Source organism: Panthera pardus, unplaced genomic scaffold (genome assembly GCF_024362965.1).
Source record: "Panthera pardus isolate Hobbes unplaced genomic scaffold, ASM2436296v1 HiC_scaffold_7, whole genome shotgun sequence".
Taxonomy (NCBI): Eukaryota; Metazoa; Chordata; class Mammalia; order Carnivora; family Felidae; genus Panthera; species Panthera pardus.
In genome coordinates this window covers 21,112,206-21,131,674 of record NW_026527002.1, presented here as the reverse complement: position 1 = coordinate 21,131,674, position 19,469 = coordinate 21,112,206, and the positions used below count along the sequence as shown (strand labels likewise).

Below are 19,469 nucleotides of genomic sequence, written 5' to 3'. Positions count from 1 at the left end.
GTATATACACATAATGTATATATGCATGTGTGTATAACACATCTTCTTTATCCATTCATCTATCCATGGACACATGGTTGCTTCCATATCTTGGCTATTACAAATAATGCTACAATAAACATAAGGGTGCCCTATGTTTAGTGTTTTTGCTTTCTTTGGGTAAATACCCAGATGTGGAATTACTGGATCATATGGTATTTCTATTTTTAATTTTTTGAGGAACTCTCATACTGTTTTCCACAGTGGCTGCACTAATTTAGATTCATACCAACATTGCACGAGGGTTCCCTTTTCCCATATCCTCGCCAACACTTGTTATTTGTCTTTCTGATTCTAGCCGTTCGGACAGGTGTAAGGTGATATCTCAGACTTGTCTGTCTTTGTTGGTAGAAGAGAAGTAGCCTCCTGAGATGGAATTATTGAGGATTCTGGGAGATCGCATAATGGAGTTTTGTGGCAAAGACAGTATGGAAGTGGCAGTAAGAATAAAAATGTAAAAGGTTAAATCCTACTACAGGAAAGGAAACCTCCACTGAGATTAACCAGTAGGAATCAGAGATGTTGCAGGAAGACCACGGAAAGATTGAATGTAGCTTTAACATGCTTTATCAAATAGTTGGTTAGGGCATGTACTGAAGAGGATGGGGCATGAGGTGAGGATTGGAGGCTTGAGGTAGGTAGAAAAGACTCCATAGAAACTATTTCGGGCACAATAAATGGAAAAGGGATGGTCAAGAAAAAGGATGAGTCAAAGAACATGGAAGGCATACATGTTAGCAAATTTGGTCAGCGGGCAAATTGTGGCCTCCTCTTCCATGCTCCACAATCCAGAATAGCAGTTGAAGAATGAAAAATAAGGACTTGCCAAAGCGAGGATTAAAGCCTGGCGAAAAAGATGCTTGGTACGAGATAACACCGGACTCTAAGGTAGCAGCTCTTGGTTCCAGACCGGGCTGGTGAAGTTGGAAAGACATGACATTCTCATGAGCAAGTCTAGTACCAGTGCACAAATGAAAAAGGTAGTAAGGATCCATAAAAATTAATGCAAAGTACCTGGTTTAAAGTAGGGGCTGAAAGTATATTTGCCACCATCATCAGTAGTAGCTCCAAATGCCTTTCTCCTGGGAATACTACCAGGGAGCTATCTCAAATGAAGACTGTTAAAAGCACCAGCTTTGGAATTATCAGCTGAATTTCAATCTAGCTTTGTTATTAACAGTATGAAAAGTTATTCAACTTCTGTGTACCTCAACTACCTCATCTGTTAAGTGGGGGATAACATACTCAGGAGAGGGTAAAAAAAAAAATGCTTAGAAATCATTTAGCTAGGTCCAGAGGTCATACTTTTGTAGTCACTTTATCATTAAAGTGTCTCTTTTAATTAGGAGAAATCAAAGTCTTATGGGGTACAATCTATTATATATGAGCTTCACATTAAAGTTAAGTTTATCCTTTGAAAACTAAATTAAGAATATAAAGTCAAGCAACTTGCCTAAGAGCCAACGCAAGGCCATTTTCCTCAGGATGGCCAAAATCAAATTCAATCATACAGTAAAATCAAGGTAACTTGAATGTAACTTAAGAAGGCAGGACTAATGATGATTATAGGAGAAAACTTACACAGTAGTCCCTCCTCATCTGTGGATAATATGTTCTAAGACCCCCAGGACATGCTTGAAACCATGGACCGTACCAAACTCTACATACATACTACGAATCCTAACTGCATTCCTGTAATGTAGGGGTCATTTAAAAATTTTTGTATGTGAGATAATTAAGATCAGAGCTCAAATAACTTTTATAAAGTCTTAAAGCGGATAACTGGATTCTTTGACTCCAAAACCAAAGCTCAAAGATGTTGATAGATGAGAGTTTGTGGCAGCCCTGGAGGGTAGCACATTGCCCTGTACAGTACAGGCCTAGAGAACATGACTGAGCAAAGGAGTTGCAGGGGGGAGGGGGGCAGGGGGTTGTGAAGATGAAAGAGGCAAAGGGGAGTTTCTGAATAATTAGAGAATATTTAAGGACTTAGGTCCTTAAAGTATCAGATAGAAGATTGAAGACTGGAGTGATGAAGACAGACTCTTGAATGGGGGCAAAAGAGAATAAAAATTGCTGTTTTCTACCAGACTGAAATCCTGTAATGAAGGAAAATGTACAGTGGAGATAAAAGAATCCTACAGTTACTTAGAAGAGAACAAAGGATTCATAGATTTTTCTTTTCAGATAGGTGGCTTAGATGGGATGATTGTTCTCAGATGTGACACTACCTTAAATCTGTAAGAGTTAAAAATTTCAGGAGGTGGTATTTAAATCTCTAGGAGTTAAAAAAAATTGAGCCTTGGAGAGGTGATCTATTCTGTCATCTATGGCATATTTATAAATCCGATAGCGCGAGTGAGGATGGGTAGTTTGGTGGCTGGAGATCCCTCTTGTCTTTTTAACTTTCTGGAAGGTGTATGCTTGGCAACAACAACTCGGGAGGTGGTCTCTCTTTATTTGGCTTTCACTCAGAAACTATTTTACATCACAATAAATCTTCAGTCTCTTTAGCATTGGGTCCCTGGTGATCAAAGTATTCAGTTCCAGTACCTGATAAAATCATGAGTATCTTGGTAGTTACTTTATATACATCCTCTTCTTTTCAACAGTGAGCCTTTTAAAAAAAATTGGACTCATTAGGAAAAGGGAGTCTTTATTCCTTAGTATATAGATGGGTATATTTGAACAATGGCAGAAGCTAATGTACTTGGGGCCTAAAAGAAAAAGTATCCTCCTCCTTTCCTTCTTCGTTTTAGTGGAATTTCAAGTATAATTTAATGTGTCTCCTGGGAGTGAAAGCTATATTCGATCAAGCTAGTAATATGGAGAATAGCTAGAGTAAGTCTTAGGGGTATAAGAGTGGGAGTGGTTTTGGTATAGTAAGCTCTCGCCAAGTAATTTTATCATCCAATCTGTAGAATCCTAGATCTTAGATTTGGTAAAGATTTCAAAGTAATGTGGGCTAACACCCTATGCACTGGAAAATTTTTTCTTCACCATTTTCTCAGGCAAGTGAATGAGGAGCTTCTACTTGAGATCCCCTAGTGAGTGCATTAGCCTGGGAGTGTTCACACTCTAGGAGGATCCGGACTGCTGGGGTTTTACTTCCCTCTATATCCACCGTGTATGGCACTGTGCCTCAATTTCCTTGCTTTGTTGTAGAGTAGTGCTAATTGTTGAGAAGTGCCACATATTGTCATTTCTTCAAGCCTTGGGATTGAAAACATGCAAAAATAATTCCCATTTCTGCCGCTTACTATGTGACTTTGGACAATTTCCTAGTCCCTTTGCTTTCAATTTTTGCATGTGAAACAAGGAGACAGTACCTAACTAGGGAGCTTGTAAATTGTGCTCTGAGACCTCCTTGGAGAATTCTTTAAAAGGATTAATCATGACGTCCATAGTCTGACAGTAGGAGGCACTTCATATGACCTGTTCCCCTTGGGCCTGATTGTAGTCTTTGATCAGTATATGGTATTTGATTTGGAGTTCAGATCCCTGTGGTAATCTGTCCAGTACAGAGTGAAATAGAGCTATTGCTTTATAGGTACAGGGTGCTGTATGAGTTGTTCTTTCAGGGAGGAAAGCTAGGATGTGGACAACTGGGTAGGAAATTTTGGAGCTGTGTACCAGTAGTAGAGGACCTACTTTCCACAATCTAGGGGAGTATAATGGTTATGAAGAACAAGATCATTAGGTTGCCTGGAGGTGTGAAGAGAAAAGGGAAATACAGGCCTGTGTCAGAATTTAATAGCATCAACTAAGACTTCTAACCCCAAACAACCGGTGGAAAAATGAAAACTTCAGTGACACTATTGTTTGGTCTACACGAAAACAATCCGTTGCAGTGATTCCCATTAGACTTCCTGGTTTTATTTTTCATGTGTTTAGAAGCAGCCTAAATAATTAATTTTTTGTAAGTGACTATCTGCTGCAACTATTTATGTTATCTATTTGAAAACCACTCATTATGTATTAGTAAAAGATTCAAAGGTCAAAGAGGGTGAATTTGTTATTTTCCTGATGTTTATAAGAAATTGTTAATGTTGAGAGAAGGAAAAGCTGCATTTTCTCCATCATTCTTCCCCATTTCAGAATGTTTTTACTTCTAAGGGAAGCCACCCCAAATATTCTCTTGGTAGGACCTTCGTTTTGGGAAACATGTTATTGATTTTTAAGTAGCCCCTAAGGTCTTCTTGCCATTTTTCTGGAAACCCATTAGTGGGGTTGTAAAACTTCCACAAAGTGGGCTAGGCAAATCTCAATGATAGCACTTCACTAGTTGTTTCTAAGGAAAGCAATAATACTCTCTCTTCATTTTTTTTTAAACCTAAATCTGAGGAAAAAGGCAAATGTTCTGAGGTGTCTGGCTTATCTGTTTGATAGGGGTCAATAATACCATGACTATGTCAGTGGAGTGGATTGCTTTCAATAACTCACAGCATAAGTCTAAATGTTTTTAGTTTACAACCCCAAGGGGCTTTACTAAAGATCATATATGTTTTTGACAAACGGTCTGCAATTGGTTTTCTTTTAGAATGGAAAACTTAATTTCTGCTTCATTTACATTTAGTGTGGTTTTGGTACCAAGTACATCAGATATTGATAAATTGGCAGCCAGATACGACTGAGTGGTTGTAATGATCCATTAAATTGAGCACTCTGTTTTTCAGCTATACTGGATAACTAGGAGTGTGTGTGCGTGTGTGTGTGTGTGTGTGTGTGTGTGTGTGTGTGTGTGTGTGTGTTCACGCACGTAAGCACGTGCCTGTCCTTGAGTATCATGGCTTTTTGGCTCTGTTTGGTCAAATGGCTATATACCCAAGGAAATAACTTCATGTCCACATCATATAAATGTTAAGATATAAATTATTTGTTAATAGGCATTTCAATAAATATGTAAGGTAACACATTTAGCTACTTTTAAAGTGTTTCTGTTTTTAAAGGATAGCTTGACACAATGGATTGTTAACTTAAGGAGAAAACAGTTAACATGCATATGTTTTGTAAAAATGCTATTACAAATATTAATCTGAATTACATTCAAATACTAAAAGACTGGCTTTTAGAGTGATTTTCTTGTAACTATTTTGAATGTTATAACTTCTCCACCATGCCTTTACAAATAACTATTAATTGGATATATGATGTATGTTGTTTATTTTGTAGTTAAAACAGAGCCAATGAGCAGCAGTGAAATAGTTTCAACAACAGCAGACGGGTCTTTAGACAATTTCTCAGGTTCAGGTAAGGAATATATATTAGACTTTCACATTAATACAAAACATAGTTTTTCTTAGTTTATTGAAACTGTTAGATATATCAAGTATATATCTGTGTCTATATGCATGTGTGTATGTATTATATAAATGTAATAGAGCCTTATGCAGAGTCCCATTCTTGTAATTCTCTTTTTATCCAATGTTATGAAGTGTTTGCTGAAAATATTGATATCCTATCAAGAAGACAAAATCAAAAGGGGTTTTGTTTCTTTTCTCTTCTACTAAATTATCTTTAGGTTAGTGACTCCTTCCCTTTTTCTCTCATTTGTATGATTTTTCTAATCATGCATATTTAGTTAGGCAAAATTTTGCTTCTGATACTCTTTAAGGAGTCTTAGAAACTGTCCTCCTGTCATGTCAACTATAGATCTAATTAAACACTTTATAAAGCAGCTTTCAATCCTTAAGTTAGTTTTGATCTCTTTCACTTTAACAAGGCCTGCCTCCAACAAACAAGTTTCACATCTTTGTTAATGAAATTACTGATAGGAAAGTGATTGTGATATTAAAGTAACTGTGAGGTTGTGATTATGTATTTGCCAGATTACCCAGATTGGACTATTTCAATAAAGAAATTATTTCTATCAGAAGTAATTCTTAAATTTTTAACCCTTTTTATATTATCTGCTTTGTTTTTAAAACCTCTCAAATGGAAATGCTATATACTTACATAAATTTGTGATTGACTTACTCCAGCTCTCAGGATCACTTATTTAATACATACCACAACTAAAAGGAGTTCTACATAGATATAGCATGAAATACAAATGTATAACTTTTATACTTAGGATACCAGATGGAAGCAATAAGGAAATAACAAAAAGGTGTTATGCCCATGAGTTCTTTTACAAAACACTTACTAGAATCCAACTTAAACCAGAGAATGTGCTTGGTGCCATTATGGATTCTTAGGTACATGAGGGTGGCCCTGGTTTGAGGCTTAGTGAGGTGAATAGGTAACCAGATCATCACATTACAGTTTGATTTCCAGAGGGAACCCAAGAGATCCCCAAGAACACCTAGGAAGGGACCCAACAGAGACAAGGTTGGGATGAGGTGGGCAAGAAAGGTTTCCTGGGAGAGATGATGGCTTCACTCAGCCTTAAAAAATGAGTAGGAATAAAGCACATAGGGTAGGGGGAGGGAGAAAATATGAGGAGGGGGAAGCTGGACAGATGGAACTCCATGGGAACAGACCAAGACACAGAGGCACAGAATTTAGAATTGCCAGTGGTTCAGCATTCCTGGTGTGTACAGTTTGAGTGATGATAGCATGCTGGACAGGGTCAGGATAGAGTCTGACCAGGCTTGCGTGTTCCACATGATGTTTGCGTTGTGTCCTGAGAGCAGTAGGAGACATCAGAGAAAGGGGGTTGCATGATTGTGTTCCCATACAGAATCCAGACTATATCAGGAGTGAGGGGGGCTTGAGAACTGAAGTGGAGAGACCAGATAAAATCTTCTGGCATTTAATACCAGAGAGGAGGTGCTGGCAATGGTGTGGACAAGTGATGCATTAAGATGTATTTGTGAAGTAGAATTTATGGCATAGTAACCAATGAGCACAAGGGGTGAGGGAGGCAGAGACAGGTTAAGGTGACAGAATGCAAGACAAGCATGACTGAGAAGGAAAGGTGGTACCTTCCCTCTGGGGCATGTCGAGTGGGAGGTAACATCCACTCAGAGATGTTGGAGCTTGGGAAAGATCTAGAATGGAAATTTTGGAAGCGTGCAGAGAGTTAAAGCTAGTGGGCTGAAACAGCATTGAAGACAGAATCCCGGGAAGACCAATATGGAGAGATGGGCAGGGGATAAAGTGAAAACACTGATTTTTTCAACTGGGGAAGAAGGAAGAGGATTGAGTGGCAAGTGAAGGCAGGGAAGAATTTCAAGGAAGAGCTGTCTATGTGAGAGATTTGGATACAGCTATTAAAAATAGGTTTGAAAAAACTGAGCGGCATGAGGAAATGTTAACTATACCAAGTAGGTATACCAAGCAGGTTACAAAAGAGTAACAAAAGGTTTTGTACCAAGCAGGTTACAAAAGAGTAATATGCTCTGTATAATCCATTTATTTTTAAACATTATGTGTCTTTGTATATGGGTATACAAATTAATGGTGGTTTTCTCTGGATAATAGAATATAATTTGAATTTTATTCCTTCTGCTTTTTTTTCAAAAATATCTTACAGTGTATGTGTATAGCAGTCATACTTTTAAAAAGTAGTAATTTTGAAGTGCAAGTTTAAAGTCATGTACTGAAATGAGAGTTTTTTTTTTTAAGTATCTGTGGACAATAATATTGCATTGCTATTTTTCCTGATATTGATAACCTGTGATAAAGGACTAACTTGTTCTTAAATGTATACACTGAGGTAGTAGCAAAGGGGCATCATTCTGCAACTCCAAAAAAAAAAAAAAATGAGATATACGTATTTATACACACGCACTTATATAATGAAAAAGGGACTAGAGGACTAAACTAAGACGTTAGCGTTTAGGGAATTGTGGTAAACAATATCTGGAAAATTTTTTCTACTCTATTTGCAACTTTTCTTCAAGTGTCAAGTTATGTCAAAATAAAATCTCAATGAGAGGGGCACCCGGATGGCTCAGTCGGTTAAGCATCTGACTCTCGGTTTTGGCTCAGCTCGTGATCTCACTGTTCATAGGATCAAGCCTTGTGTCGGGCTCTGCACTAACAGTGTGGAGCCTGCTTGGTATTCTCTCTCTTCCTCTGTCTCTGCCCTTGTCTGTCTGCTTCTCTGTCTCTCTCTCTCTCAAAATAAATAACCTTTAAAAATAAAATATCTATGAGAAACATCAATAGATTTAGCCTACAGCAGTTTCAGTGAGTAGTGATTTACTTCCCCTCGTGCCCACTTGCCTATATGCCCCATTTCTGTTGCCAGCATAGCTCCTAGCAGATCTAGGTGGTCATAAGTTCAGGGAATAAATGGATGATTTAACCAATAAGGTGAGGAAGTGGAGACAGGGAGGAGAAAAGTGTCTTTCAAGTACGTAAGCGGTGAGAGGAGAAGAGAAGGTAGTCCATTAGAAAGTAAGATACGGGGCTGAGGAGGACATTTAGAAAGTCAGAGTGGTTTTGGCTGCCGACACAAACTTTACAGAGGTAGGGGTGATAGGTTGAGGCAAAATGGGGGTAACTGATGGAGGGAGGTCCCTGCTGGGACCGCAGTGGCTTAAATCCAAAACAGAAGTGGATCGCCTTAGAGAAAGGAATAACTTTTCCACAGAAACATCCGGAACAACGGAATGGAAGTTAACGTGCGTGAGTTTGAAGTGGAGGACGGGACACTACGTTAAGGGAATTCCTGTCTGATTCTTCTGTTCAAACCCTCCAGTAGCTCCCATTCATCTCTGAGTAAATGCTGATTCTTTGTAATAGCGAAGAGCCCCATCAGACCTATTGCCTGCTTCCCACTAGTCCTTCAACATGCCAGACATGCTTCCAGTCGGTGCCTTTGCCGTGACCGTCCCTCTGCCTGGGGCACCTCTCTGTACACCTACCTGCCTGACTCCTTCATCACCTTGTCTTTGCTCTCATATCACCTTCTCTATAAGGCACCCCGACCACCCTACTCAGTGTTGCAAAACTCTCACTGTAGGCTTCCAGTCTCTCTAACATGCTAACCACCATAACACAGCCCTTCGCAAACTGTATCATTTACTTGTGTATTAGTTTTATTGCTGGCTTTTCACCCCACCAAAATGTAAGCTTGTGATGGCGAAGATTTGGCTAGCTTTGTTCATTCGTATCCTCAACACTTAAAAAGTTAGGCACTTAGATATTTGCTAGATGAATGAATGGATGAATGAATGATGGCTTCTACTTTTTCCTCTGAAGCAACTCATTTAGAGCTACCAACTCATTTGATAGTGATAGGCTTGTGAGCTGGAAAAGATGAGAAGAATGAAATAGATGCCGTGAGGAGTTGGGAAGCCCGAGGCTGCTTGGAATATAAAAGAAGGTTGGCAATAGAGCCCGAGTCCAAACAAAGGTAGAACGATGAATGTGGAGCCTTTATGGCAGAGCAGTTTTTCTCTACAAGAGTTTTGGTGCTCAGGTAAAAATGATATTTAAGGATTTTCCGGTAAGGCAGGGAAGAATGTGGAAGTAAAAGGACAGGTATCAGTAAGAGTTTAAAATAATTATTCCTGTAGCCTCAAAGTTTTTTTTTCTTTTTTTTTTTAAAGCAAAGGTAAGGGATAACAAATTGAGAGAAAATAGGCTGTCGAGGGGTCCTGCATCTGTGATAACGTTGGAGAACAGATGAGACTAGGGGAAAGAAAATTCTGGAAGGAGAGGATGTTTCTTCCTTAATCTCGAAACTCAGTGAGACCTCTACCACATGCTTCCGTAGTCAGTCCTCTGTACTTCCTTTCTTCAGCCTTCATCACTACTTTTTAAATTACTTTGTATTATCTTTCCTCCTGCTAACCCATAGCACTATGAGAACAGAAATTTTATTCCTGCTAACCCATAGCACTATGAGAACAGAAATTTTATTTGGCTTGCTTATAGTTATAGTCCTAGCACCCATCATGGAATTGAGCACATGGATGCTGGTCAGTAAATGTTAAGTAAACAAATAAATTGGTTGATGCTGTTGTGGTGCAAGACTGTGGAATGGGGGAGGGGGGAAGGTTCACAATGTGGTCTTGAGCTTGATGGTTGGAGTAGAAGACTAGAGTTGAGGCCTAGATGGAATGAGAGAAGTGTTGGATACATAACCCAAGACAACGTTGGGACTTGTTAGCGGATATAGTCAAATATTAAAGTTTTTGATAAATGTGAGGCCACGTTTAGGAGGTGGGTCATTCATGGAAGTTTTTAAGAATTGCCATAAATCTTAGAAAAGGAAGGCCTTATGGGAGAACAAACAACAACGATTTGGAAGAAAAAGCAGTGAGGATATGTTTTTCAGGTCTCTTGTAATATCTGGAATCTGAGAGAATGAGTAGGATCTACTTGGAAGAAGCTCTGCAGAAGAAGCAAGGTCCTTGGAAAAAGGCTTAGCAGAAGGTGAAAGGAAAGTTTGGTGAAGAGACTGAAGCTATAGGGGATCTTGTTTTCCATAGACTGATTCTCCATGTCGCACAATGGAGAAGGGGATGGAGTACGCTAGGGATTTTTTCCTTCCTTCTTTCTGTCTTTCTTGAGTGAAAATGTAAAAATCATGGCCTGCTGGAGCAGTTGTGAATGGGACTTAGGGTTTATAAGAAAAAGAGAAGTCTGGAGAAAGCGATCTCTGAGCATTTGACTCCAAAACGGTCTTCACCTCTGTGGTCACTACTCCTGCTTCCTTCTCCATGATGACTTCATTCACATCTCAACCTTGGGTGTCTTGAGGCAATAGCAAGGATAAAGAGGAACTGGAGCCATGCTGACATTGGTAGTAGCCGTCTCACCTCTGTGCCTCAAGGAACCTGAGCATCTTAAAGCATTAAGGAGGCAATGAAGCTCCCGCTTTTCCAGGGAAATCCCCAGGTATCCTTATATGGGGAGACTGGAGGAGAGCAGGTGATTTTCAAAGGCATGTTGCCGAATTGAAAATGGCAAGGTTACTATGTTTTTAAAATTCAATGATGTTCTGCCCATTTACTATTGACCACTGAAAAGCAGTATTTTAGCGATCTAAATGTATTAAGAGCAATTGAGGTTGAAAATAATGTTTTTAGGGATTACAAAATATCTTTGCCTTCTGTTTCTTCCATTTCCACAAAGTCTAAATTTGTTATTAATTGGTTAAATGAAGTGCCAGTTGATAATATTGATCGTATAATATAATGTTGATCATATAATCAAATAATCATGTAATATAATGATCATATAATATAATGGTCATCAGTATAATGTTGATGTCTGGTAGTGTTTGAAAATTAGAAATAGGAACAGGAATGCTTCTAGAGGAGAAAGAAATGTCCTGTATGAAAAATAGGATTTCTTTGTCTTTTAATTGCTCGTAAAAAGATGTAACTTTTTGGGTCTGACTCCTTCATTCAACAGTTATGTGTGGAGCACCTACTGTATAGGAGGCAGTGTTCTAGGTGGTGGAATTATGGCAGTGATGAAGTAGATGAGGTCCCTGCCCTCAAGGAGTTTTCGTTCTGTGGGTGAGACAGGTAATCAAGAGCTAAGTGGTAGTGAAAGTAAGTAGGCTACAACAGAAATGAGAGCAGATCAAAGCATACAGCGAGGAGTGGCTGGGGGTCTCTTTTAGAGGGATGGCCTCTCTGAAGTGTGGGCATACGTGCAGAGATCTTAGGGAATAAGTTCGAGTTTGTGTATGTATGTATTTTATGTAATTTATTTTTAAGTTTGGGTTAATTTATTTTTTTATTTATTTTTTTTTTTGTTATTTTTTTTTTTTTAATATATGAAATTTACTGTCAAATTGGTTTCCATACAACACCCAGTGCTCATCCCAAAAGGTGCCCTCCTCAATACCCATCACCCCCCCTGCCCTCCCTCCCACCCTGCCCTCCCTCCCACCCCCCATCAACCCTCAGTTTGTTCTCAGTTTTTAACAGTCTCTAATGCTTTGGCTCTCTCCCACTCTAACCTCTTTTTTTTTTTTTTTTTTTTTTTCCTTCCCCTCCCCCATGGGTTTCTGTTATGTTTCTCAGGATCCACATAAGAGTGAAACCATATGGTATCTGTCTTTCTCTGTATGGCTTATTTCACTTAGCATCACACTCTCCAGTTCCATCCATGTTGCTACAAAAGGCCATATTTCATTTTTTCTCATTGCCACGTAGTATTCCATTGTGTATATAAACCACAATTTCTTTATCCATTCATCAGTTGATGGACATTTAGGCTCTTTCCATAATTTGGCTATTGTTGAGAGTGCCGCTATAAACATTGGGGTACAGGTGCCCCTATGCATCAGTACTCCTGTATCCCTTGGATAAATTCCTAGCAGTGCTATTGCTGGGTCATAGGGTAGGTCTATTTTTAATTTTCTGAGGAACCTCCACACTGCTTTCCAGAGCGGCTGCACCAATTTGCATTCCCACCAACAGTGCAAGAGGGTTCCCGTTTCTCCACATCCTCTCCAGCATCTATAGTCTCCTGATTTCTTCATTTTGGCCACTCTGACTGGTGTGAGGTGGTATCTGAGTGTGGTTTTGATTTGTATTTCCCTGATAAGGAGCGACGTTGAACATCTTTTCATGTGCCTGTTGGCCATCCGGATGTCTTCTTTAGAGAAGTGTCTATTCATGTTTTCTGCCCATTTCTTCACTGGGTTATTTGTTTTTCGGGTGTGGAGTTTGATGAGCTCTTTATAGATTTTGGATACTAGCCCTTTGTCCGATGTGTCATTTGCAAATATCTTTTCCCATTCCGTTGGTTGCCTAAGTTTGGGTTAATTTAAATGTAAGAGGATAATGGGGCTTAGAGTTGGGGACAGTTGTGACATGATCCAATATATGTTTTTAAGAGATCAGCATTTGTTGTGTGGAAAATGCTTTATGGGAGAAGAGGGGAGAGGAGGGTAAATAGAAACAGGGAGACCGGTATGGCCATGGCTGAGAAGAGAGAGGACTGTATTAGCCCGTGTCCTTCTTAGAAGAGTCACAGAGGCGGGACTAAATGTGCCAGGATTCCATTAGGGGAAAGGAGTGGAGGAGAAAGAGAGGAGGGTGAGGCTGTGGGTGGGGAAGGGGGTTCCTGACCACCATTCCCCAGTAGCCATCACATTGATAATTGCAACAGGGTGGTAAACGAGAGCAGGGAGAAGTTGTCAAGTAGAGGGCATTTTCTGAAGGGAGAGCTGGCTGAATTTATGATGAAATGGTAGGAGGAAAGAGAAGAGTCAAAACTTTTGGACTTTCAACTTGTCCATCTGAGTGATGTTGTTAATGAGATGGGAGCAGTGAAGGAGGAACTGCTAATTTGGGGATTTCTGTTCACCTTCTCAGGGGATTCTCAAGCTTAGGTCCTCCCCTCCCTTCCCACAACAAAGATTTAGGGAGGTTCTTTAACTTCTAGGTTAGAACAAAGAGAAATAATGGCATAATAGGAAACAAATGTACTAAAACAGAGGCATTAGTTGCCCATACATTCTCAAGGCTCTGGCATGTGTAATTTGGAGCTTACTAATGGTAAAAGAACCATTTTATTTACCTTGATGAATGATCTGGGAGCGTTCTTTTTGCTTTAGGGTGTTCTGGTCCCATGAAATTTAAAAGTAATCAGAATTCCTAAATTGTTTAAAAAGTTAAAGGTGTTTTAGGCAATTAAGAGGAAAAGTACTTGAGGTATGACTTGGAAGATTCTGGACTTTAGTCCACACAAAATTGTAGGGGGCTCGGATTTAGGGAAATCCCTCAAAATAGGGCTTTATTATATGGCATTAAATATTTAATCATTCTAGGGGCACATCATTAGGTAATTAGTAGCAAGATACCCAGGCAACATCACAGCTTCTTATTCACATGTGTTTTGTAAAGGGTACTATTCACAGGTGCCTGGGTGGCTCCGTCGGTTGGGCGTCTGGCTCTTGATTTTGCCCAGGTCATGATCTCATGGTTTGTGAGATGGAGCCCCGTGGCCCCGTGTTGAGCTCAGTGCTGACAGTGTAGAGCCTGCTTGGCATATTCATTCTCTCTCTCTCTCTCTCTCTCTCTCTCTCTCTCTCTCTCTCCCTCTCTCTCTCTCTCTCTCCCTCTCTCTCTCTCTCTCTCCCTCTCTCCCTCTCTCCCTCTCTCCCTCTCTCCCTCTCTCCCTCTCTCCCTCTCTCCCTCTCTCCCTCTCCCTCCCCCCATCCCCCGCTTGTGTTCATTCTCTCTCTCTCTCTCAAAATAAAAAATAAACTAAAAAAAAAAATACTATTCACTCCAAATTATATTGCCAAAGGACTGAATCAGATTTATTTTGTATGTTTACACATAACTGCAAAAAATTTAACCATCCTTCACATCATCAGGGTTTAAAAAAAATCTACTTTGCTTATGACCTATTTCTTCACATTCTTCATATTGTTGATTGATTTCTTCCCACGTGCCAGGCCCTGTCGGGTGCCAAGGAAACAAAAGAGAGCAAGGGGTCCTTGGCCCCAGAAGCTCATGGTTAGCAGAGGAAGTGAACATCTATACACATGTTAACTATAATGCAGCGTGGTTAAGTGCTACATGGCCAATGTTTACGGCACTTCAAAAAGGTACAGAGAAGAAAGATATTATCCGAAAGAGAAGATGATGTTTGAGTCCCACTGGAGGAGTGTTTGTCAGGCGGGGAGAAGGCCTGAGAGGGCAGAGGGTCTGGTCTGAAGAGCCCCCCGAGACGAAGATGAGCACGCATGGCATGTGTGGGCAGTCCTCAACTCCAAGGAGGCTACATATTACCAAACCCAGGGGAGGGGGGATGATTGAATCTCTGGACTCTGCCAAGAAATTTGGAACTTTTCCTAAGGATAACACGAGCACAGTTGAGAGCTCCTAAGCTGGAACATGGACATAAAGAAGTTTCCATTTAAGAAAGATCACTGTGGTGGCAGTGCAGTATTGCGTTCAGGCCCGCAGATGGGACACAGGGAACATGACAGAGGCTAACGAGAGCCGGGACAGGGGAGCGGGGATGGCGTGTGCAGAACAGCTCAACAGGCAGTATCTGGATTTGGGATGGGTGACTTGTGACTCATGAAATGGAGGGAGGGAAAATGAGATTATTCTGAGGTTTCTTGTTTCTTCACAGGAGGTCAGGAAATAGTATGTTTTGATGGAAGGAGTCAGGCAGTCGTGGGTTCAAATACCACCTTTCCCATTATTTGCTCGACTGTGTTACTTAAGTTCTATGCCCCATATGTAAAATGGGGACAGACAATCGTGTTGTGTGGACCAAGATCAAAGAGAAGAGTTGGAACTTCAGTCTGAGCCAAAATTAAATTCTGATTCCAGAACCTGTGCTCAATTACCACACGCTGAGCCCCCCCCCCCCCCCCAACCCCGATCTCTTTCTTCATGTGTACACACCTATCCTCTACATTCAACCTTAAAGCTTCACGGAACTCACCGCACCCTGTGTAATAAGCCTGATACAGTCTCTTCTGTTATTCTGTTTACCTGTGAAAAACTTCTGGGTGCAACCTGTGAAGCTGAGTTTGTGATCATGGGTCCTGACCCACAGTTTGAAAAACCCAGGGAGAGAGCTGGGCAAGAATAAAAGGGATTTCTGTGGCTTCCACCATCCGGTTGCATTGCGTTTTTGTTCTGGTTTAGTTATTTATTTTTTAAAGTCGTTTTGAACTGTGATTGTCCAGGGAAGGTATTCCTCCTCCAGCTACTCTGCCGGGTATATCTACTTTGCCCTTGGTCTCTTTTCAGGCTTAGCAAAGGAGAACAGGAAAGGCTGTAGTTGAGGATGACCTGGGCAGGTGGTAGTCCTTGTTGTCCAAGTGTGCTCGCACTAATCCCTCCCTTCTATAAATTGCAATATTTAACTAATCCCCCCATGGCTATTTGTGTGTCAGCCTCCCCACACGTGACAGAACTTGTCTTTGCGTGTTTGCATGTGCGGAATAGTGACTCAACACGTGCCCGCAGGTCGGGGCGCACCAGCTGAGTTGGCCTGCCCTCGCTTTAATGCGGACCCCGACTCTGCCAAACTGAGAGCCACGTGGCTGAAGTCTGGCAGCTGGCATGCAGCAGTGGTATGAATCTGGATCTGCGGTCACTGCGTGAGGCCGGCTTGCTTTACAAGGAAAGGATCATTCCGGATCCAGATTCTGGTCCAACTCTACCGCTGTTCTCCCGAACCCAAATGGAAAACTGAGCTTGAGAAGTATACGTGGACTGATGTGACGTTATGAAAAATGTATCAGACTCTGAGCGCATGGAAGCTTTTAGAAGGATTTTAATACGCAGCATAGTTCATAAATAATAGAGCCCCTGAAGACTGTGATTACTACTGGAAGAAGAAGATGAACCTATTATATCTTGTAATTGTACCCAAAGACTATACATCTTAGCTAGGTAGAGGGTAGAGGATAGGGGTATTTACATATATTTATATGTAATACATGGAAACACATAGAGCTGTGGGTATATATATGTGTGTGTAATATATATTGTACATAAAATCGCCCCTATTTACAATAAAGCTGAGAACTACCATTTTAAGGCCTTATGTTAACAAAAATGGATTTTTGTTTTAGTTCAGGACGAGTGTAAAAGAATGGCAGAGTTTAGTGCATTTCTGAGACCTACTGAGTAACGTATATGTGATTAAAAAGAAATGAAATTCTGCTTGAATGTTTGAATAACCTCTTTAAACGACAACAAAAACATTTTATTTTTTTAACTTAAATAACTGAAGTTAAGCACGTTTCACTGAAAAAGGCCCAGGAACACTGCCTCAGTACAAGAAAGATCAGGCTTCGCTTGCAACTTGAGAAATTTAAGAGCGCTGTAGGAATGCATTTTTACTAAAAAATGTTGCTAAATTCACGCAGGCAAATGAGGAGCGGCCCCATTTCTGCTCACCTGGGAGAAGATTAGACTGCGTTTCCCGTTAATCCAGGGTCAGGTGTGTGTGTGTCCCTGAGCGCACACAATAGGCCAGGTGACCTTTTGGTCCCGCCCAGCCCTGCAAATTCACCCTCGTCCCCGCCCCCCTTTGAGCGGGCCCTTCTGCACAGTGGCCAGGACTCCTTGTCCTCTTACCCTGCAGCTGCCAGCTATTTCAGATGATTGTGACCACTTTCTAAGACCTACTCTAAACTTAGAACCACTTCATCAGTTCCCAAAGGTTGTTCCGTAGATTTTCGCTTGGGTTGATTGCATGAAATTGCCGTTTTGGTTTTTTTTTCAGGCCCAAAAGGTTGAATGCTGGCCATTTCGTATGGGCTACCTGTCGTTCAAACTAGATCAGCGCTTTATGCCGATTTCGTATTTTGCTTTGACTGTTATGTGTTCTTTTTCTTTTTTTTTTCCAGCAATTGGGAGCAGTAGCTTCAGCCCAAGACCAACTCACCAGTTCTCCCCACCACAGATTTACCCTTCCAAGTAAGATGTATTTTCTCTCAATAAATGCCTTTTCTGAATAGTCTTTTACCTTATTTCAAGTCATGTTTTGTGCCCACATGTTACATCTTGATTTAAACTAAAGTGCATTTCACAGAGCCGTAAATGTGTTGACACAAATTTCTTTTGAGCGTCACCTAGAAGAGATACTGAAGTTTTTCAGTACTTTGTGTATTGTATTTGGAAGTTATACTTGAAGAGACCGTCTTTAACTGCAATTTGTGATATGGTTGTTAATCAGTTACCTTGCATGTTTCCATCTAATGCATGGGCTTTCTATTTTCTGTCATTTCTGACAAATAGCAGACCATACCCACATATTCTCCCTACCCCTTCCTCACAAACTATGGCTGCATATGGGCAAACACAGTTTACCACAGGAATGCAACAAGCTACAGCATATGTCACATACCCACAGCCGGGACAGCCGTACGGAATTTCCTCATATGGTGAGTAATCCCGTTACTTCAGTGGTGGGATCTAATGGGCACACCTGTGTGGGGGGGGCAAGGTTCATAGGAGTGGCACCTAAAGACTGCCATCTTGGGCCGCTTTAGAAGGTGTGATCACCTTTTGTGTCTAAATTCTTCATCTGATTGTTTTCAACGAGCCTTGTAAGAAGTGGCGGCTCCTTCTCTGGAAGTCGTCAGTGGCAGATAGATTGCGTGGTTCGTATGCCGTCTTGCTCTCCTTCCCCCCCCCCCCCACCCCCCGCCCCCATTGGTAGCTCAACTTTTAATTTGCTGCTTGAGCACTTGGTTGTGGAATCCAAAGCATTTTAGTGCATATTTGAGATAAAACTTCTGTGAATGAAGTCTTTTAGGGTAAAGATATGTTTCCTATTTATCAGATACCTAGCTATGATTAGGGAAGTACAAACAGAATTCAACAAATCCTTGCTCTGAACGTGAGGCTGGTAGTACTTTTAAATTTCAGCATTATCAACCATTAGGAAAAGTGATCTATATATCACAGCTTGGGCTGCCCTTTGAAGAGGCAAAGCAGGAAACCTTTAAAGCTCACATCCCTATTTGTTCCTTCCCACCTGGAGATTACCTTTATCTTGGTGTAATTTAACTCCATTGTTAAAGGGTCAATACCTGTAAATTAAAAATAAATCCAGCAAAACCCCAAAGTTTAATTTTAAGAAATCTTAGAATTTCAAGATACCTTTTCTTCAATTGAATTGCACTTGCAATTTTAAACACATTGCACTTTGTTTGAGTAGGAAGAATGTGAATTATTAACATTTCCTTAAGAAAAAAATCTAGCGATCAAGAAAACGTACATGGAAGCTTGGAGGAAAGGACTGATAAAATAAATAAATCTGTGCTTATAGCAGTATATTGAAAGAAATAATGTTCTTTAAGCATTTCATTAATAATTAGAAGGCAAATTACTTTATTCCTTCTTATTTTCTACCTTTACCCCAAACCAAATCGACTATATATAAATTTCTTATAAAATATACCGAAATTAAAATGTAAATTATATATGATTTCACCCTTTATGGTTTCATTTCAAAATTACCCAGAACTGAAAGTTATCTAGCTAGGTTTTTTTTTTTTTTTTTTCCCTAGCTAGGCATTTTTAAGCCAGATTTTAGAAACAACCATAAGATGGACTTCCTAGAATTGCCTTGCATTTCTATAACTTTTATGCAAGATTTCTGAAAATAATGGTAGATATAGATCAATTTTATCTGCCATCAACTCTTAACCAATTCTTGTGCTAAATGAGGAAAAAGGACCTCGGATTTGAATTACATAGCTTCAACACTATGATGTGAGTTGAGGCAGTCCCCAGTTTATATTCTCAAAATGTATTTGTAACCTGATTATTTGAAGTGTAAATGTATCTTCTGGTGCAAACAACCTGAAAGTGCTGGAGGCCTACCAGGCCTGCCAGGAGAGGGTGCCCTTCATGCCATTGCCTCGACTGCCACTCACACAGCTCCTCTCTTGTTCCTTCTGCTCTCCATTCAATTATGGTAGGGCCCTTTGCCACTTTCGGGGCTGTGGTCTAGGACCCTTCCAGTACTGAACCATCAGTGGATGTCCCTATTGTCTGAGATAATTGTTCCAGGAGCAGAGA

At 40.4% G+C, this 19,469-nt stretch overlaps 1 protein-coding gene across 13 annotated transcripts in view; it reads left to right on the top strand.

Moving 5' to 3' along the window:
• The window catches only part of EYA1 (EYA transcriptional coactivator and phosphatase 1), a 352,397-nt gene that overhangs the window by 203,755 nt on the left and 129,173 nt on the right, over positions 1-19,469 (top strand). For 7 of the 13 annotated variants that reach the window (XM_053896118.1, XM_053896116.1, XM_019453251.2 and 4 more), the window contains 3 exons: positions 5,212-5,289; positions 17,288-17,357; positions 17,679-17,824. In XM_053896118.1, coding sequence (XP_053752093.1) covers positions 5,212-5,289; positions 17,288-17,357; positions 17,679-17,824 — 294 coding nt within the window. Of the gene's footprint in view, positions 1-5,211; positions 5,290-17,287; positions 17,358-17,678; positions 17,825-19,469 lie in introns of those variants that run through there. The other 6 variants (XM_053896119.1, XM_053896117.1, XM_053896120.1 and 3 more) reach the window with 4 other exon arrangements.